The 22,012-nt window shown below is 32.4% G+C and overlaps 2 protein-coding genes across 3 annotated transcripts; one reads left to right on the top strand and one right to left on the bottom strand.

The window, feature by feature from the left end:
- The first annotated feature begins 9,347 nt into the window (after positions 1–9,347).
- LOC129896573 (cytochrome c oxidase assembly protein COX16, mitochondrial) lies at positions 9,348–13,992 on the top strand. 2 transcript variants are annotated; one of them, XM_055972511.1, is made up of 4 exons: positions 9,348–9,508; positions 11,821–12,045; positions 13,419–13,545; positions 13,630–13,992. In XM_055972511.1, exons 2-4 carry the CDS (start codon positions 11,849–11,851, stop codon positions 13,699–13,701), a joined length of 396 nt encoding a protein of 131 aa, XP_055828486.1. In that variant the 5' UTR covers positions 9,348–9,508; positions 11,821–11,848; the 3' UTR covers positions 13,702–13,992. The 2 variants fall into 2 exon arrangements, with proteins under 2 accessions (XP_055828486.1, XP_055828485.1); XM_055972510.1 differs by having other exon boundaries at positions 9,350–9,508; positions 11,833–12,045.
- A 613-nt stretch (positions 13,993–14,605) lies between these two features.
- On the bottom strand, positions 14,606–20,134 carry LOC129895916 (plastid division protein PDV1). Its single transcript, XM_055971703.1, has 2 exons — positions 19,485–20,134; positions 14,606–15,435 (listed from the first exon to the last, which is right to left on the bottom strand). The coding sequence occupies exons 1-2, from the start codon at positions 19,806–19,808 to the stop codon at positions 14,920–14,922; spliced, it is 840 nt and encodes a 279-aa protein (XP_055827678.1). The 5' UTR covers positions 19,809–20,134; the 3' UTR covers positions 14,606–14,919.
- Positions 20,135–22,012: the final 1,878 nt, after the last annotated feature.

Raw genomic sequence — 22,012 nt, 5'->3', positions numbered from 1 at the left:
CTTCAAACATGATAACACATTTTATGCAATGTCAGCAATGTATGTTTAAAAGGTATAAATTATGTATGATTCAGGGGTTCAATAAGAAGGCAGCATAATTGAGGTGCCTGAGAGGAAAAACCAACCAAGTTCAAGGGCCTATCTATGTGTTCGGCCTTCTATAAATAATTTTATCTGTTACTCATAAATTATGTGTTTTCATCTCAACTTATATTGGAAAAATTACATATAGACACTACTTTATTTACCATATCTTCAAATATTCCCTACCATTTCAAAATATTTCAAAAATCTCTTCTTTTACACCCAAAATTCATTTTTTCGGATACATATTTGCTACTCTCTTTTCCTTGTTTAGCTCAACTGAAATGTTAATTAATGTATCTAGATGAACTATTTTTTTGAATTAATGTTCCCGAATTAATGTATCCGGGTAATTGTTACTTTCTTTTATTTTTAGCTCAACTGATTTGTTAATTAATGTATCCGAATTAATGTATCCGGTTACACAATTTCTTTTTTAGCTCAATTAATTTGTTAATTAATGTATCCGGATGGACAATTTTTTAAGGCATTTATGTAATATTAAAAAGGGTAGGGACAAATAGTAATTAGCTCTTGGACTATGTGATTTTTAAAAATTTTATATTTATATTTTATTGTTTTAACCATTGGAAATTAGGTTTGGTGTAAACACAAAATAATCTTTTTCTTATCTAATATTTACTTGGTTATTAATTTTAAAAACGCTTTTATTAGTTAATATATGAATGTGTCCGATAAAAATGTATTTTAATACTACTCCATAAATAATAAATTTGTATGGTCAAATATTTTCCAAATAGTTAGTGCATGCATCTCTATTTGAATAGTATGCTTATACTTAACATAAAAATCGCACTTAAAAAAGATGGATAATTAGTTGAAATAGCAGATCTTATAATACAATCGCATTTTTTTAATCCAAATATTCATAGTCGGAGGAATCAAGATAATTCTAATCGCAGTAATATTAACTATCTAATCGACATTAAAGACATCGGATATGATAACTTGAATGAGAGAGCATATTTGCTTATTAATTTCCATTTTCTAAAAAATAAAATAAGTGAAATGATGGTTGCAAATTAAGCTTAACCTAAATGGGATATTAGAGTTTGATGAACAACAAGTAAAACTCATTATAATTAACTTTTAATTAATAATCATGTAAAACTTGCTCAAGCTATTGAGACCTTAGTCTAACTACTAATGTCTCAGCGACCTTAAAATCATAAACTCAAATTATAGTAACATAAACAAGGTAATTAATTAATTCTCTCATCGTTAAAATTATTTCAATGGGATGTTGTTTCAGGAAGAAAAAAAGGGGGGGCGTGGGGGGACTTTTGTTCATATACTCAACAAGCAAGGTATATTTAATATTCTCAAATCGGTAAAATTATACACCATACTTAAATATATCAGGATGATCCATAATTTTGATTTCAAAAGAAAAAAATAGAAAGAAAAGTAAACATTTTGAAAAAGTCATGAAAAAAAACATTTGGATTAATTTACAATGTATATTATATGCATGGAATAATATATAATATATACATCAACGTAATATAAGGATGAACTCATGATTGTATCATAAATACATCACCCTTTTGGGGGTTGACCAATAAATTAAAAAACCAAAAAGAAATGCTATTTTAGAGTCTATATTACCAATTGCCGAAAGCACACCAATATTGCACGCCTAAATTCTTTTTTATTTAAAGATTACCTTAGAAAAGAAGGAAAAGGTAGACAAAAAAACAGAAGAATGTTTTTCTGTTGTTTTTGTCTCATCGAAATATTGGTCCTTCAAATATGGAATGCTATGCTGTATATATGATTCTAGTGAGAACTCAAATGAAAAGCCCCCCCCCCCCCCCAAAAAAAAAAAAAAGAGAAAAAAAAGTTGAATATATGGACGACTCATTAGACCTGGCAATAAATTTTATTTAGATAGTTGGATGGTGTGATGTACTTAGTGTCTATTTGGCTTAACTTATTTTAAGCAGTTTATAAGCTGAAAGAAAAAAATTGGCGTAGCGCAACTTATTTTTTTTTAGCTTATAAGCAGTTTTCAGCTTATAAGCTGCTTTAGATAAGCTAAATCAAACAGATTCAATTATTTTTTTGGGCTTATTTTAAGCATAAAATGATTTTAAGTTGACATTCAAACACTTCAAAAAAGCTGAAAACAGCTTATAAGCCAATCCAAACGGGCTCTTAGATTCTTCTGCCTCAAACTTTGATCACCTGCTAAAATTAAGCGTAATAACGCATATAATTGAGGAAAGCAACATCTTTTAAGTAATTAATTTATCTACGTAATGTCTAATCATGTGTTTAAATACCCTATCAAAACAATATATCATTTGATTGTTTAAATAAAATTTAGTAGCAAATTATTGTCGATGTATTCAGTAAATAAAATAATTAAAAGTGATATATTGGTACATATTTAAGGTGGAAATGCCTCCATCAATCCATTCCCCCCATCATTATAAAAGAGTGGCCAGCTAAAAAAGCTTAGTAGTAAAAGTAGTAAAGATTTGAGAGGGGCCATTCCAAATCCCATGCAATTACAAAATTCACTACTTTCTTAAAAGGATTGCTGATTTTGCAAGTTTTCTCTGGATGTGTCATTTCTTAAACCAACTTTTCTTACAAGTATAGGTAGCATGCTTATCTGATTAATCAGGATAATCCATGTGGACCATATAATATTATTTATAAGAAAATTTCATAAATAATGGCATTTTGATGCTGATATTTATCATGTATAGTAATAATTTGGCTAACGACTAAACGTAACAATAGTTCTAAAATTTGCATTGTATCATTGATATAATTTTTTGATCCGCTTAGTTCAGTCCATTTTAAAATTAAGTTAATACGTAATTTGGATCGACTCATGCAAAATTTTGTTTAAATATTTTTTAAATATACAGTTTTTTAGTTGAAATGTTCTAAATTAAAGTCATAATATAAGGAAATTTTCTTTATTACGCACTCAAATAAATTACAAGAGAACAAACTTTAAATCTAAAATTTAGTAAGAACTGAGTTATGATCTGACTTTTAGCTCATTTCTACACAATTTGCTGCAGCCCAAGTAACATTTAAGTGGGTCAATGACATGTTCATTCATTAACTCAATTCATTTTGATATTCTCAAATCCAATCTAAATTGCTCATTTGACACCCCTTAAGATAATTGTTGGACAATAGTAGATCGGGTACCCATCCCCAAATAATCATTCTCGTGTTCACAAATATAGGATTAGTGAGACAAAATCTGTTACGAAATTATTAATTAATGATACAATATGTTATTGTTTCAAACTATAGAGTGGATTAACATTTATAGTTTGAACGTTTGTGTAATTAGATAGTTTTTCATGCATTCACTGCATTTGGGCTTTCATATGATCCGATCAAAAGCCCAGTCTACCTTACAATGAGTTATAATTACACCTAGTGACCATTCGGTACTTTTATTTACAACTAAATTGACCGTTGCATTTTGTCTTACCAAAAAAAGGTCAATGAACAATTTAGTTGTAAGCAAAAGTGTTGTTCGGACATTTATTTTCTTAATTTTTTTTTTTAAAAAAATGTTGTGCTATTTAAAGAAAAAAATCATTGATTTAATTTATTTATTTTTGCTCCTTTTATTTTGTGGAATAAATGAATATTTATGTCGTTTTATTTTTTTTGATGTTTCTATTTAGAAACATGTCGTATTTATACATGTTTATATACTATTTATACAATAATGATACATATTTATACATAATTTATACAATATCGATACATTACATATACACTATATAACTATTTATACAATATCAATACATTACATATACACTACATAACTATTTATATAATATCGATACATTACATAACTATTTAGAAAAAATTGATACATTACATATGCACTACATAATTATTTGTATAGTATACATATATACATGTTTTTACACCATTTATACAATATTGATAGATGAAAAAAATTCCATGAAAAAAGTTTTGAAAAAAAGAGGAAAAATAAAAAAGAAAACGAAAAAATCACACCATATATGTATTTAAGAGTCAACATTACAAGTTTTAAATGTAGTTTTAAGTATTTACCACTTATAACATTTTATTTACAGGTCTTAACATATTTGTATTTATTTAAAATTAGTTTAAATTAATTCTTTTTTAATATATTTATTTAGAACATAATTAATATGAGATAATTATGTGGAGAGATATTTTTACATTCTGATTTTTTCCTTTAATAGGAGATAATTATGTGGAGAGAGATTGTTACATTTGGATTTTTACTTTTATCGTGTAATTTTCAGTTTCTCTTTCTTTTTCTACTTCACCTTCTCTTTTTAACTTCATTCAAAACAGTTTCCACTCCATTTCAAAACATATGTGTTTTCAACACGATTTCAACGGTTCTTTTTAGAATTCAACTCCTTTGAAGATTACATTCAAGAAAAAGAATACACCCAAGAAGAAGAAAATCCCAAGTGAAAAACAAAAAAACCACAGAGATGGGAAAAAGAAAGGAAAAGATGTTGGAGTCTCACTCATCTGATTTTTTGAATTCTAATTCTGATTCTGATTTCGCAGGTGAGAATAAATCAAAAAGGGCAAAGACTTTGAAAAAGGGTGAGCCTTCAAAACTCTCTAGAAAAAGACCTAGTAGCTCAACATTGAATGATTCAAAATCCTCAAATCAAAAAAAGTCAAACATGTTATGAAGGTATTGTCACGACTCCATCACGCCGTGACTGACACCCATACTAACCCTGCAGTGGGAGAACCATTACTACCAGCCCAACTAACAAAAAACGCAAGGTATACATAATTTTAAAGATACAGAAGCACGTTCAATCAATAAAACATAGTCCGAGTTTCCATAAACTCAAGAAGGTCTAGACAACAACTTAAAACATGCAAAAATACCTAGTAACTGAAAGTCAATCATACCAGAACTCTAAACAAGTCGTCAAGTCTAGGAAAAAGGAATGCAATCCCAAATAAAGTCATTTAAAAGTAAACCAGAATTAAACATCTAAGTCCCGGAAGAAGGACTAGAAATAAGAGAGTCCACGACAGCCTGAAAAAAATGGCTCATCCTTGAAATCGAACAAGTGTCACTCTTCTACAGCCGGCTGAACATGCCCTGTACTCAATAAAGACAGAGCAAGTGTAGTATCAGTACACAAAATCAACAGTACTGATCGGATCACGCGGCTAGCCAATAAGTGAATAATGGACAAGTAAACTCAACATAGTAAGCACACATATACAGTATAAGCTCAGTCATTTTCATATCAATCAATACTTAGCAAGACCACAATTCAACAATCTCAATACTATGCAACTTCACATAAGGGCCCTCTCACGGGACCTGCAAATACTTAATTTATGTTGGAACATGACACCGTATTCAATATTTGTGTCGAAACGTGACACCCGATCCAAATATGTGTCAAAATGTGACACCCAATCCAAATGTGTGTCGAAACGTGACACCTGGTCCAATTATGCAAATCAATCATAGATTACCAACAATAGTCCATATTATATCACCAAGAGCAGGTTCATCAAAGAATAGGCCAATAAGTGATCATTTCACATATTCGATAGCATACTTCCCTATTTATATACACACATGCATATAAATTATAATGAATCAATTTAACAAGTACATGAAACACATATGGGAAACAAAATCATCACCTACCTTGAATTCGAGCTTCAACCACTCTAAAATGTAAGAGTTTTCCATTTTCGGATTCGTTCTGCTTGTTCTTGGTCTAAAATAAGTCACATATACACAAAGGATCAATACAATGACCTAATTCACATGCATTATAACATAATTCCACTCCTAGGCCAAAACCCATCATCATAACCCCATCCTAGGGCTATTTTCTACCATTAGTTTCAGTTCAAACCCTCCCTAATGATCACCAACCATAGTTTATAGGAATCAAATTACAAAGTAAGGGAGTGATTTACTTACCTTAGACGCAAAATATGGTGGAAATCAGCAAGAATTCACCCTAGATTGCTTCTGGTCTATTAAGAACAAAGTGAGAATCAAAATAATCGTTCTGGGGTTTTTCTCCGTCTTTAAGTCGCAATCGTCCCGCTCTGGCCGGACCATCCCGCTCTGGTGGAATGAAAGAAAATAAAAAGCTCGGAACTTGAGCTCCAAACTCCCATTTCAGAACACACCCCCTCCCCAAGACATCTTAAATTATACATTTCACGCCAAGTCTAATTCTGGGAGTTTAACTCACTCGAATGCGATTCCGCAAAGCCGTAAATGCTCTGTATCATCTTGATTATCAGCTAACTAAATTAGATTACCGATTCGATCATCCACCTATCACAAGGTCACCTAAACCTCACCTGACTCAGAATTCATCTAAATCCAGCCTAGGCTAAATTTTTTCGAAATTACTATCTGAAGTTTTCTGACCCAAATTCCTTACTCTCAACTCTATCAACCTAAATGGGACTTGGCATAAAAGTAGCATGGAATTTATATAGACTTGGTATAGTGGTATGCAATGTGTGTATACTATATATATAAACGACATTAATTAGTATGAAAGTCGTGTGATTTAGCTATATTGTTTATATATTTGTCATTAGGTTAACTTTCAATTGTGTTGACATTAACTTCCAATGAAATTGGTATGAATTTGTCTTTCATTACTGAATTTTAACTTGTATAATTATGATATTTTTTGTAGTTCTATTATGTGTATTTTCATTGGACTTCTGTAAATGGTATGAAATTGACATAATATGGTAATTATATAATAATTTTTTTGGTATGAAATTTTTATATAAAAGGCATGTAGCTGATATGATTAAAGTTTATGTATTACAGTCCTAATTTTATGCTTGTTTTATAATTATCCAAAATTGGGTTAAATCGGACTAAACTTGATTTTTTTGTTTTGCATTTGTCATAAAATTGAACAGGCTCCGGACACCACCAAATATCCCACGTCAAAGCCAAGGAAACCTGCTCCCAGATAAAGGATGGACCCATGTGTTTGTTTTTGTATTCTAGTATTAGAGTATTTTTTCTAACAAAACAACAACACATATTATGCTTTTTGATTTTATTTCGTGTTTTTTCAAAACACTGTTTATTTTGTTATGGGAATGATTTATGAAAGTGTATTTGTTGTTTTATAACATATGCCTTCTAATTTAATACAAATATTTTCTGGTATAACATATCTGATTATGATCTTGGTATGAAATTTGTATAATTTAAATATTTTTGAACACTGAACTCTTTTTATTTGTGTACGATATTTTCATGAAATTTGTATACTTTGATCTTTTTCAACATCATTATATTTACACATCATTATATTTTAAAATCTTATTATAATCTTGGTATGAAAACTGTATATTTTGAATATTTTCACCACTGATCATATTTAATAAGCGTGGCTTCAATAGCTAACAATTTTATAGCATGAAAGTATAGTGAGTAATGAATTTTAATAGGATTTCGACTGTATACACCTGCAAAAATAATTAAACAAAATAATACGTAATCTACAAGTTCTTATACACATTGCTTATTAATCATGTAATAATTAAGTAGTCTTTATTGAATTTTTAAAGTTTTTATTTATGTGTACAATGTTGGTGTGAAATTTATATATTTTGAACATTTTTTCAATACTGAACCATTGTTTTGTCTGTGATATTGACATGAAATTTTTATATTTTGATCTTTTTTAACATCATTATATTTACATGTGATTATATTTTAAAATCTGATTATGATCTTTGGTATGAAATTTGTATATTTTGAATATTTTCAACATTGATCATATTTAATAAGTTTGATTTCATTGGATTTACAAATTCAAACAACTTTAATACTCAAATTTATTACTTGGATATAAATTTCATTCACTATTATACACAGGTTTTATACAAACACTTTTGGAATTTAAGTTTTAACTAAATTTCATACAATAGTGTATAAGAACTTGTACATTTTAAATTCAAACAAATTTCATACACAAAACAAAATGTTCTACACAACTCATTCAGAAAATTAAGGACAGTAAATGTGAATTACTGTTACAAATAAGTCAACTGAATGAGAAAAATAAGGGGGTTTAATTCCTGGATTGATGGTAATTTCAAATTTTATGGTAAGTAAAATTGATTGCCCTTTTTTTTATTTCGTTTTAATTGATTCTTCATATATTAAAATAGTAAATCTCAGGAAGGAGTATATCTAACCACATTAACTAATTGAGACAAGTAAGGACAGTAAATGCGAATTACTGTTACAACTAAATCAACTAAATGAGAAAAATAAGGGGTTTAATTCCTGGATTGATGGTAATTATGTTACTTTATAAAATTTATATAAAAAATAAATTAATTTAAAATCATGGATGAAAGCATAAAATTTGTATTGAAGATAAATAGGGATGAAAAAAGAAAAAAATATGCATGAAAAATTAAAGAAAAATAACTAATGTGGGTATATTAAGGAAGAAAATTATGTCAGAGTATTAAGGAGAGATTTAAAAAATAAAACATATTTAAGAAATAAGAATACTAAATTAAAAAAATATTTTTCAAATAAAAAAACAAAGAATGATATCAATTTTCAAAACAATAAAAACAATATCGTAGAAAGGAGGAAAGAAAAACTAAAACAAGAGATTGATATTATTAATTAGGAGATTGATAACAATTAAAATAGTGTCCAATTAAATGGAGAAAATCAAGGATTGATATATCTGACCATTTATAAAGCATTATATTTAAGGACAAATATATTGTTATTTAATTACTTAATAAAGTATAATCAATTAATTTATAAATTAAAACTAGAGTCTTGATTGAATAGTAATTTGGTATTACCATTAATACATTTATTACTTTTTTCCTTAATTCATTTATTAATAAATTAATTACTGCATTATATTTCAAAATTTGTTATAACTTGATAGAATTTTACTGCTACAACTTGAAACTTGTAAAATCCTGTTATAACTTAAAATATAATATCTTAATAATGACATTACGAAAATTTTCATAAAAGAAAGGGAAATAAAGCAAAAAAGGCCAAATAGCCTTGGACCGAATTGAGCCCCGTAGCGTTCAGTGCTTGACCTCTTTTTAACTATTTTTTGTGTAAATGAAAACATTGCTATATTTTTTTTGATAAAGTAATAATTTTTTGGTACATATATGGAATTCGCTCCATGAATAAAATGTCAAAAGCCCACTTTGTTATTTAATTCGTTTTAAGCCCTTAAAGACAAAGCCCAAATAACCTATTCCCGTCTACCTCTTAACCGACGCCGGCTTACTTTCTTCCTTCAATCTTCACTTACATTCGCTCCCAAAATTTATACAGCAAATCTTTTCAATTTTGGAAGAAATCATGGTCATGTATTAGGTAATTTTAGCTTATTTGATTGGATTTTTGTTTGTAGAGATTAGTTTGTCATCATTATTAGATCTATCTGTCTGTATCATGCAACACCGCAAGAGGTACCTTGATTTCTGATATCGTTGTACACCTTGGCTGGTGTTTTTCAACCTCAATAATAGCTTTCAGATGATGAGTGTTGGAACTCACTCTTGTGTGTGAAATTTCGTCCAACACCTCATTATCTAAGGTTCATGTACCAAATCTGCTTCCACTGATTTCTGGTTTCAACCTCACTAGAGAACTTTGGAAAATGTCTGAGAGACTGATTGTGAAACTATAGGGACAGAATTAACATAGTCAAAATGAACCTGTGACGAATTAGCTAGACCCCCCAGCATATAAAGCCCTTTCTTAATTCGTAGTCCCTTTTTATGACTTGTATTTGTACAAAACTTTAATGAAATTATGTTAAGGGGCTGCTGCTGGGGGTTGGAAAATTTCTATGTTGCTTGCCTATGTGTTATTCTTTCTTAATTTGAGTTTAAGAATTTAGTACTAAAAAAAGAATTATTAAGTCATTATGGAGTTCAATGGCAGTATCACAATAAATAGCGATTAACGGGATTATAATTCAACAGTAGAATCACAATTAAAACTTACAATTATGTCTACACTTTACTGATGTTTAGATTCACAAAGATTAAAAGTCAGAAGAATCCAATTTAAATGAATAAAATATGTCCTGCAATCATATAAATATTCACACATTCCTTTATTGTACTTGATTTTTTCCCCCTTTTCGATTTAAACTATACTCAACGTGAAACAATCTGAGTTTACATACGTAAATGGATAAAATATTTCATGCAATATACTTCTTATTGCACTTGATGTTCCTTCTCTTTTTCCATTTGAACTATACTCAACGTCTAAAAAGTTAGACTTCCATGAGATTTAGTTATATTTTTTTTGTTTTCATGAATCCATATAGGAGGAGGAGAAATTAAACACTTGTATAAAAGAAGTCATTATTCCATGTTTTTCATCATAGAATTTTTAAAGAGTATTTGTGTTAATTTGTGGTGCTGCAGGAAGGAGGTGATGAAATCCAAATAAACTTTATAAAAGATGTTATTAGTAACTACTTTTGTCTGCCTATTCTTTTATCATTTCTTACTCTTTGGACTTTTTCCTCTGCTTCTTGTGCCTTTCCTTATATCTCTGCAAAGAAATTGTGAGGGTTCATTATTTGCGGCCAATCACGAAAATAGTCCCACCTCCCATAATTCCCAAAACAGATTAGATTCAGCAAAGTGCGCCATAGTTTTATTACTTTGATACAAGTATAGTGTGGTCAAAATTCAGGTTCCTTTTTCTTCTCAATCAATCGATCTTCCTTCTGTCTTATGCTCAAATCTTTTCAGTTTTGGATTTTATTTAGGCCTTCTCCTTATGTTTGATATAATTTTGGTTGCTACTTGTATATATCTAACTCTAGTTGCCATATGTTTCACAAATCTGCACATGTTGCTCTTGTTTTCGCTATTTAGGGTTATGGCTTTTGGCTAGTGATTCTGCTAATAGTTACAAAGAAGACAAGAGGTCATGAAAATCCAAAGATGAAAGGGCACTATTATTTGCACTCCTAATTTTGCTAGATACAAAATTCAAACATTAGTTGGGTAGTCACGAATCTGAACGTAAGAGTGAATTGTGTGTTTATGGGTCACTGTTTCCAATGCTTGAACCTTGATGATGGTGAGAATTTCAATTTTGAGGATGATGGAAAACAGGGCATTGGTATGTGGATGTGTTAGTTCGAATTCTGATATTACAGCTGCCTATTCTTTGAATTTTGGGGTTATAATAGTTCACGAAAGTGGTGACAGCGGTAGTTGTGGTCTTTGGTGGGTGTGATTACTGTGATGAGAAGGAAGTAATAGAAAGAAAACAAAATAAAAATAAAAATCTTAATTGTTAAGTTGAATTAATAATATGATCTCCAATCAGAAAATGACACATGAACTATTTAATAAGATTTTAGCAATTTTAGGTCTTTTTGTTCAATCCTTACGTGCTTACAAGAGGTGTATTTCAACTTCTTGGACTGGTTAGTGTTCCTTGAATCGTAGCTTTTGTTTGAAATATGTATTTTTCTGTTGACCCTTAGTAAATAGTTGGACTTTTTAAATTCTCAATTATGAGTAGAAAAGTATGTCTTAGAAGATTGGACTTTTAATTTTGTGAACGGAGAAGTTTCATCTTTTGATTAGGAAATAGTGTGATTATTTGATAGACTGCTCATTGTTGTCACCCCACTTCTTGATTAGTTTTAGATTGTGAAGCAGGTGACCTACGGACTTCATGACAACTACCCAGACTACAATGAGTCAGCCTAATAAAGCTAATGACCGAGCAGCCTCCTCTGCTGTCAGTGCTCAAAACCCAGCTTCCTCATTCAAAAGATTGGGCAGGAAATCCCCATTTATGAGATATGGACTTCCTATGATCTCACTAGCGGTGCTTGGATCTATTGGTCTTAGCGAACTTCTGCAAGGCAGGTTAGTTATACTTAATGTCAATTTACTCAACTGATGTTCGTTTAACACTTACAAACTGACAGATCTATTTTGCATTTCCGGCCTTTTTGTTGGCACAGTTCCGAAAATCCTACCGCTAATAATTATTCACCTTTCCCTATTTTTATCAATTTTATGTAATTGTCCTTGTTTACACTTGGTCCTTATATGACTATCTGATGTTGTGAGCTCGGAACTCGATCTTAGTTTGGTTCTGATTTACTTGTTAGTGTATATTAGTTAAGTTGTTCTGCGATGTTCCTTTTGATGCATTTTTCTGGCTTTTCAAAGCTTTCATAGTTGCTGCTTCCTCAGTAGTAACTATGACATATTATTTTTTATATTACTACGACATATTATTTTTTATATTTTGAATAGTTAATAGTAAGTTTTTAGACATCTGAGTACATATGTTGAGGAAGTCAGCGTGGGAAGACCTTTATATGTTAATCGATAATGGGTCTTGGATACCTCAGGCTCCTATGTAGCAGTCAAGTCCTTGTAAGAGTTGTCAAGGACACTGTTTTTTGCTTTTTCTACTGTAAATATGGCACACAACCTTTGTTCTGTTGATATTTATAACATTGTTACTTTTTGGCAAAAAAATGATAAATGCCAAAATGAAGTGCATTCAAGGCTAAAGATATTGACAGCTCAAGAAACATTCTCATCTCCGCAACATGCATCTTCTGGACATGGGAGTTTTTGACTGGCCAACACTTCGCCCCATACAACAAAGTCGGTCTAACAACCACTCTATAGAACTTACTTTGAGTTTCGATGGTACCTTTTTATTACACAAGACTCCAGAGGAAAATGATAGAAAAAGCAAAAAACAGTGTCCTTGACAACTCTTACAAGGACTTGACTGCTACATAGGAGCCTGAGTGCGAGAAGTCAAAAGCACAATGGTCTAAAACTTCTCGCACTCTGATATTATGTTGACTCATATCTTTTTGGATCATTATGGGGAAAATGATAATTATATGTGTATTGGTATAACTTACTATATTTCGTTAGTGCTACTAACTATTGGCATCCCTCTAGAGTTAAATTTTGGTAGCTGAAGTGAAAACCATAAATTTTATGGGTAGCAGTTGGCCTGAGTCTACTGTCAATACGAGGGCTAGACATCAAAATATGCCATCTCTTACCCCCACTGGGTGTATTTATGTGGTTCATGCCCACTCCTAAGCAGTGCAGCTTGTAGATAACGAAAATTTTGACATTTTGGTGATCTCCCTGTTTTTATTGGACAGTTTTCTCCTGCCATAAATTGTGTGGGGTTTTCAGACATTGTTTCTATTCTTTTCCCCTTGTCGTAAGACTAAGTGATGCAAAATTTTGTAGTTCAGCAAGGATATAGCTAAGGTAAAGGATGATCAAGAGTGGGAAATCATCGAAACAAGAAAAGCTCTTTCACGATATGGACCTGTCAATGCATATAACCCCAAAAAAATGAACTTGGAGGAAGAACTAAAGGTACAAATAGTCTCGACATTTGTGTGCATGCGTGTGTTGAATTCCTTTCTAAGGCTTTACTTTGATGCCCATTATCCTTTGCAGGCTTTGCAAGAGAAGATTGATATTAATGATTATGAATATAAGAAAATCCCTAAGCCCAAGGAAAGCGAATAAAATACAAAGATGTTACTGGGACTCCCTTATGCAATAATCTTGCAGCTCGTTGGCTTCTCTTTTTGGGGAGTTGTTTCACTGATATATCTACCAGGCAGCTCTTCCATCCGCAAGTTACGTACTATTGTTGGAAATTGTTTTTACCGAGTTGTGAATGCTTTTGGCTGTATATGCAGTTCTAAGCAGTCTGTGTATGTAACTCTTAGTCAAGATTTAAGTTTATGTATTCCATGTTTGAAATAATGTGGCTATCGTATTGTTTACTTCCTATATTAACAGTTGATTTGCCTAGATATCCTTCTATAGTAGTTTGCCCCCCTGGAAGAATAGAAGCTGTAACACCAGAACTACTAGTTCCTCCTCCTAGTTAAGATTAGCATATAGTACTTGTCAAGAAAGGCTTCATTTTCTATTTAAAAATTTAAAATATGCGATCAAGCGAATTAAACAAATTAATTTTCATATTGAAAATTTAAGAAGTATCAAAAACTTGGCAGGTGAAAACGAAAGTGAATTCATTTTTTATTATGAACTTTTGCAATTTAGGTAGAACGATGTATTCAACTTCCAATTTTATTATAGTCATCGGCTCATCATGTTGACTAAGCTCCTAAAACTAGTATGCATCTTACATGCGTTATTATCTGTATTTTTGTTTTAAAAAACTTGGCTAACGACCTTTGACGTGCATGAATTGTGCTATAGTTTCTTTTACTTTTATTCATTGGCAAAAAGTACACATTATTCTGGTTCTGGACCTATAAATATAACACCTCTAAAAATATGTTATCTGTTTTCTTCACACTGACAATCACCATTCAATGGCCTGTGCATGTTTAATAATCTTCTAAATGCTAGAAATACACAACATTCTGCATATAGACTATAGCCAACGACACAGCTATTGGCAACAAGTAATCAAAATTGTTGAACTTCACGCTGAAACATACATATAGATTATAGTATAAAATTGCTCATATGTTCCAAAGAAATGCAGCTGTCGCTCTTTACAACATCATGGATGGAAAAAACATACTTGGTCGATATGTTCCCTTCTTTACCACTCTGTCTACAATAAGAAACTTGGTTTTCCCACCTCAGTAAAATTTTGGCTACAATACGTTGAAACTTTTTTCAGAGAGACAAATAAATTTATACTCCAAAAAGACAGTACCCTCTTTCTCCCCAATTCTCACCATACCGACTTTATTTTACGTTTCAGCCCCTGGCTGACAACACATCCAAATTTAGACCGGAAGATGATCCATCGGGCTGAGAGAGTTTTCTGATATTTCTGTTGTAGTCAACGTCTTGTCCTAATGGGAGGTCCAGAAGGTATTTTTCCTTGCTACCAACTTGCTGCAGATGCATCAGTGCCAGCATGCTGATTGCAACCAAGGCTGCATTCCCCAAAATTCCACCCACTTCATCCACTCTAAGAGACTTCCTAAAGAAATTAAAACTAGAAAAGAATATATTGAATAGAGCATTTGATCTCTTCCTCTTCTGCGTCGTTGAATTTTCACCTGGGGCGCTTGTAGCAGGACCATAAAGATTTTCAGGAGAAACAAACTGACTGGCATTACAAACATCTCCCACCAAAGATTGAGCTTCTTCAATGAATTTATATTTCTTACCCGGATGTTCAGCCAATCGCATTGCAAGTACAATTCGGCTTTGCTCTAAGCGAGCAAGTGCAGCATCCCTCTCTGCACGTTGCTGATTTTGTACGGTCTGGTACAAATGCACCCAAAAAGAAGAAGAAAAAGTAAGTAGGAAGTCAATTATCTGTTGTACATAATATAATATTAAAGTCAATCAAACTGCAGTCATACATCTTTTTTAAAATAAAAATAAAAAATAAAAAAGAGCCAACTAAGATATAACTATGTGAATGCTTCAAGAACATATTCAGAATAAAGAAGAGGGATCCCAGAAAGAGTTTAATGACTGAATCATCATGAACCACTTCTAATAATGCACTTGAAGAACAAGATATAGATTGCATTTACTACAATTACTCCAATTCCTTCAAAGCTGACTAGCAAGAAAAGTTGGTCTTATGCATAGAGTACCACGACTCCCACGTGGACCAACAAAATACACGAACCAGTCCAGTTGTCAATGGTAAAACTCCCTAAGTTTACCTGTGTTGAACAAAAATGGATGAGAGACTCAACCCGAAAATTGCCATCGTCTCTAGGTTCAGAATCATATTTAGCAAATTGACAACGGATAGGCGGGGTAATTTTCTCATGGTGAAATTTATGAACATTTTGGAGCAGCTATTTGAAATAAATCTAAGAGTTTATAAATGGTAGACTTGTCATGAATCAATATTCCATACCAGAAAAAATCGAGACAGCGAAAAATATTGCACTGAAAGTGAACATGTTTCTTAAAGTGATAACTGATACATGGGTAATATTCTTGATTTTGTTGAAATCCTCGAATGACTCATTGATGACGTATTTAATGTTTTGTTTGGATAAGTTGATTAGAGGTCTAGTAAATTGGTTGGCTCATTTCACCATTATACTTTGATCTTTTTCAGTCCTTTTTTTTTGGATAATGGCGATGTCCGAACCAGCTTGTGCACACCTCGACTATTACGCAGGTACTCACCAGCACAGGTACCAGGTAACTATGCTGGAATTTGAACCCTTGTCTCCAAGGTTTGCACCCACTTCATTGACGTAGGCCACATCCTTAGGTGTTGCACTATGATCTTTTGTTTCCTCAAAGCCTCCTCAATTATTATTGTGCTTTTCTTCCCTTACTTTGATTGTTAGTCATGTTTGGATGACACTTGAATAATGAATAAACTTCTAACACTTCGTCCTAAGGTTTTTGGGGAAATTTTGGTTTGGAACTTTAATTGCCTCAACCTTTTTTGAGGTCTCAGTAGTGCAAGGGTGTAACCTAGCAGTCAAATGAAGTGGGAGGAAAGCCATGAGGTCTTGGGTTCAAATCAGAGACAAAGGCATCACTGGGTGATTTATTCCAATCTGCCTAATCTTTGGTGAGAAAATTTATCCAATATTGATGGGAGTCGGTAGTATCAAGTGGAATAGTTGAGGTGTGCACAAGCTCGCCCGAATCGTCTTCATCCACAAAAAAAGAACCAATAACTCTAAGTACCAAAAAGTTATACTCAGAAATGTATGCAAAACATATTCTAAAAAGGGTGAAATCAACTTCTTCTAAGTTGTGGAGGCTAAGACACCAGAGCTCTCACACTCTCTTTCTTAGTTCTATCAAATATGCTATCTTCACCTTTAGAGGCCAAAGTTAGAAGTGTTGCAGCCATTGGTGATGGTTTTGCCTTATTGTTGCTTCTCTAGAACCTGCTTTGTTTCTAGCTGTCTACTAGTGTTAGAATCTGTTTCAGCATCTTTTGGTCTATTCTTGTGGACACAGTAGCAGACACAAAGCTTCTTGTTGAACAAAGAACTAGGTTTATCTATTCGGTAAACCAAACGAGATCAGTCCAAGCCAGTTACCAAATGATTGGCCATACCTTCCACTCCTAGTTGTTCTTTCATTTTATTGTTAACTATCCTATCACTATCAAATTTTCACAGGCAGTTCACACAACCATTAATGTTGAATACAACTTTTTTATGCACATGTACGCCTTAATATTTCTTTCACTGGACATCAAAAGAACAATTGATACAGACCTCAACGAACACAATTGGTACCAACCTCAATGAATGTACGCCATCAGAGATGGATACAGTAAATCCAGCAAGTTCATAACCGTTCTCCTATTCTCATTCGACCCAAGAGGGTTGTTTAATATGCAGGGTAAAACAAACGCCACTAACGATTTTTGTTTATTTTCGTACAACAGAATGCCGGGAACAACTTAAACAGAGAATTGCAAACATCCTACATAGCATTGTCATAGGAGTTCTAAATTATTATTTTTCTAACATAAATAGAGAAAATGGCTAAAAGCCCCCCCCCCCCAACTTATTGTCATTTTCCCAACTACACAGGGGTCCTATTATCCCCCTCAACCTTTGATTTTCAGAATTTCGTAAGCCTTAACGCTGACTCATCCAAGAAAACTATATATATAAAAATGTTCGTACACACACGTTGGAGTCCACTCCCTTCTCTTTTATTCCCCCCATTATTTCCAAATCAGTGGACCCCCACTTATTTCCTTTTTTTCGAGACAAACTCGGCAATTACCACCTCAAAAACTCCAGTTTTGCATCCTTCAACTCTCTGCAGCAGTTCACAAATCCAATCAATCTCTTTATTTTCTTTTATCATTCTAAAGATTTTCATCGCCCACAATCTTACAAAATATCTGGATCTCAACCCAAAATATACTTGTTCATACTAATCGAACAACATAGTTCTTGTCATTATTCTTTTCCGAGAAAAGCATTGAAAATCATACGAGCTTGCGCAGAGGAAAAGGAACAAGATCAATTTGAAAGTATGAAAAAGAGGTGAAATAAAATTTACGAAAAAGAGGTGAAATAAAATTTAATGGCAAACTCAGATTGTCATTAAAACAGATCTCTTCCTACCTCAACAACACACAGATCAATTGGGTTTCGAACACGAGAGATATTGTGCTCTTAATTCCTCGGTAACTTAACAACTTATCTCATATTACCTTCCTAATTAGATAAAAAAAAAATCAAACATTAGTTGGGTAGTCAAGAATCTGAACGTAAGAATGAATTGTGTGTTTATGGGTCACTGCTTCCAATGCTTGAACTTTGATAATGATGAGAATTTCAAAAACAGAGCAGTGGTATGTGGATGTGTTAGTGCGAAAAAAAAAGCCTCCTATTCTTTGAATTTTGGGGTTATGATAGTCCACGGAAGTGGTGGCAGCGGTAGTTGTGGTCTTTGGTGGGTGTGATTACTGTGATAAGAAGGAAGTAATAGAAAGAAAACAAAAAGAAACAAAATAAAAATAAAAATCTTAAATGTTAAGTTGAATTAATAATATGATTCGGAAACTGACACATGAACTATTTAATTCGATTTCAGCAATTTTAGGTCCTTTCGTTCAATCCTTACGCGCTTACAAGAGGTGTGTTTCAACTTCTTGGACTAGCCAGCGTTTAAGGGTTATGGAGTTCCGAAAAATAAAAGGTTTGAGGGGGTAATAGCACCCCCATATAGAATAAGTGTGTGGTAGGTAAAATGACAATAGAATGGGAGAGCTATTAACCATTTTCTCAACAAAATACTACCAAGTCTTCACCGCATCTTGTATCAAACTTTTCTCTATAAGCACCTAATAAAAAACAAGCTGTCCAAGTCCTGTTTCTATGAAATTTTTGGCAAAGGATAGTGTAGGATACCATCTTACCCATGCTAAAATTGCATGTCGCAGTATCAAAAAAAAACACAAGGTTTTTGCAAGTAATTTCTCGCCAGTGGACAACATGGAAGTTCAACACTAATTTGATAACAGCAATATCAGTATGAGAAAATGCACTGCTTAAAATTTGAAGTATGTTTTCTTTCTTTTCGCATACATTCCTCCATTTCCTCTTTGCAATTCTGGTGCAGGACCCTAAAAATAAGATGTACTAACATATAAGCAAGCTGGAAACATGCTAAGCAGCTACTCGGCTAACCCGAAGGATTATATCATGACGTTTCATCGAACTGTGCAAGCCACATTAATTACAGCATAGTATCACAAAACATCAAATCTAAGGCATGACACAACGGAAGATAAAAACGAATAAATTATAGCAATTAACGAAATCAGTCAGTAAAAAAAAAAGAAGAAAATTTACATGGAAGAACTCGAGCTGGTCTTCAAGGTGTTCGAGTGCAGTCCGAATGTCGTTGAGACTCTTAGCCTCATGAAGAGCGGATTCATCATCATCAACACGGAACTCCTTAACGAAAACGTAACCAGCCTTTACCTGATCTCCATTGTTATCGTTTTTCTTGTTAGAACGGTGAGTGTAGAAGTCGTCGGACTTGGTGCGAGACTTGACGGAATTGAGGAATTGAGCTCGAGAAACAGAGTGAATAGCATCGCTGAGCTTATCATGTAAATCCCAGATTTTCTCGAGAACAGCTTCGATTTCATACACCTCCATTTCCCATTTCATGGAGGAAAACACACTCGGGAGGGAAAGTATATTGAAATTCGGTAAAAGCGAAAAGGGAAAGACAGTATTCTAGCTAGGGTTTGTGGATTTTTATTTATTTGTTTTATTTTATTTAATATTTTGTGTATTTGTATTTCCCTCTTCTTCTTTGTTTGGATTTATTTAGCGCTTCTTTCGCAAAAAACAACGCATATTTTGGTGACCTTTACAGCGTGGAAACGTGAGGCTCACTAGTCAGGTGTATTATTATCATCATCATTCCCGTGTCCTCTGTTGGTGGTCCCCATAATGAATTTATCTTTATTTAAAAAATTAATAAAGAAGTGCTTTGAATTTTTCATCTCTCAAGAATTCATTCCTCTTAACTAGGACTCTTCCATTCATGTTTCTTACAAGATTCCCCTGTTCTTCTACTACCAATCTTCTTCTTTTGCAGGCTAATTTCTTTTATTTCAAATTCTTTCACAGATTTTCTCTAAATCTCCTATCTTTGATTTAGTAGCCACTTCAAGACGACAAAATATGAACAGATGTACAAAGTATTCCATATATCTTAATGGGCATGTCGATTGATAGCAAGTGTTTAAGAGAAGGCGTAAATCATATCTTTCTGGTTTAGATATTTGTTGGTTCTCTTCCATATATAAATTGTATTCAGTAATCTAAATTTTTGTGTGATTTTATAATCACTTGTAGAATTTAGTTCCATCCGGTCGAAGGAATTTTGAGATTGTTTTACATGAAAAGTTTTAGACCCTTTAATGCTTCTTTTGTTTACTACTATTTACAGGATTGTAATGCAACAATGTTTTGCTTATATATTAGTGCTTGATATAAAAATTTCTCAAATTACTTTTCTTCTGCCCTTTAAAATTTATGTTCTGATCATAATCAATTTTATCCCCTTTGCATTGTCACGTTTTTCTTATTTATGTTCTTAATTAATAACTTTCAGTGCCTTTGATCTATCTAATTAGTTCGCATTTTGTGCTACGGTTTTATTTATCTAAAAGTTTTGATTAATTATTTTGAAAATATCTTTTGTAGCTACTAAGTTTTATGAGTTCTTTGACTATCAAATCTTTTATACCGCTATGACATGATTGGGATTTGGAAATATTCTCTTTCGCTGATGTACACTTTATCAAAGGTCAGTAAACGAGTGAACTTTAATTTAGTGGGACTTTGCATGTTTTTTTTTTTTGTTAAATTGTGATTTTTTATTGCATGAACTAAACGATCCCTTACAGATATTTATCTTTCTTTACTTGCCTACTACGTGGCATTTTTCTATCCTCATTTCTGAGAGTTATCTCATATATGTCAAAAAAGAGAAACTCATTAGCTGTAGCTCCTCTTCCTAAAACTCGTCTTTTGGTCTTCATCCTTCTTTGTTTCCATTGTTTGTGAAAATGATGAAGAGGCCAAATTGTTGCTGGTTTCCTTCTGATTTGCTTTCGATCTAATTGATTTTTGAGTTTTTTAGCCCTGCATGTGTGTTTGTTGCCTTGTTTTTCATGTAGAAAATGATTCTTCTCCTTGTCGTCTTTCTGTTTTTGTTCTTTCAGTTGATCCTCTTTTATTGAGGTGTGAAGATGATGATAGGACCAAATTTGCTTAGTTGGTTTCTTTCTGATTCTCTTCTGGTGTAGATATTTTGATGTGTCCCCTTCCCCTCTGTTGAATCTGTTGCATCTAAGAGTTTTGTTCTCCGCCATTGTGGTTACTAGAGTGCTTGAAGAAATTGATTTGTTGTTGTTTAGGGAAGTTGTTGCCTTGTGTTGATTAGTCCTTTTGTGTATTCCTGTAATCCTGTAAAATAAACAACCTAAAAGAACAAATTAAACTAACAAAATATTATATAAGAAATCAAATTCCTTTTCCTCCTCTTTGTATTTGATTTTCATTTTCATTGTGAGTCCCTTTTTCTTTTTTCTCCAGCTCCTTCAGTATTTCTTAATTCTTAGATAAGGGATTTGACTTTTATCACTGTTTAGGATTCTTCTCATGTGCACCTTCAAATCCTTAAACAAGTAACACTGCATTGGTCCTTCATCTAAAGCATAATTGGCTAAAGCATCAACCAATTTATTTGCTTCTCTTAGGGTATGTTTGAAAATGACATCCAAATCCCTCTTGTATTCCTCCACTTGTTCTATCCAGTCTGCTATACTCCATGGAGGTTTCCAATCTCCAGTTATAAT

Source organism: Solanum dulcamara, chromosome 7 (genome assembly GCF_947179165.1).
Source record: "Solanum dulcamara chromosome 7, daSolDulc1.2, whole genome shotgun sequence".
Classification (NCBI taxonomy): Eukaryota; Viridiplantae; Streptophyta; class Magnoliopsida; order Solanales; family Solanaceae; genus Solanum; species Solanum dulcamara.
This window is presented reverse-complemented; position numbering and strand designations above follow the sequence as displayed.

Coding starts and splice junctions, on each gene's coding strand:
- LOC129896573 (XM_055972511.1), top strand. CDS start 11,849: ATGACAACTACCCAGACTACAATGAGTCAGCCTAATAAAGCTAATGAC. Junction 12,046..13,418: donor AGCGAACTTCTGCAAGGCAG/GTTAGTTATACT, acceptor TTTGTAGTTCAG/CAAGGATATAGCTAAGGTAA. Junction 13,546..13,629: donor ACTTGGAGGAAGAACTAAAG/GTACAAATAGTC, acceptor TATCCTTTGCAG/GCTTTGCAAGAGAAGATTGA.
- LOC129895916 (XM_055971703.1), bottom strand. CDS start 19,808: ATGAAATGGGAAATGGAGGTGTATGAAATCGAAGCTGTTCTCGAGAAA. Junction 15,436..19,484: donor ACCAGCTCGAGTTCTTCCAT/GTAAATTTTCTT, acceptor CATTTGTACCAG/ACCGTACAAAATCAGCAACG.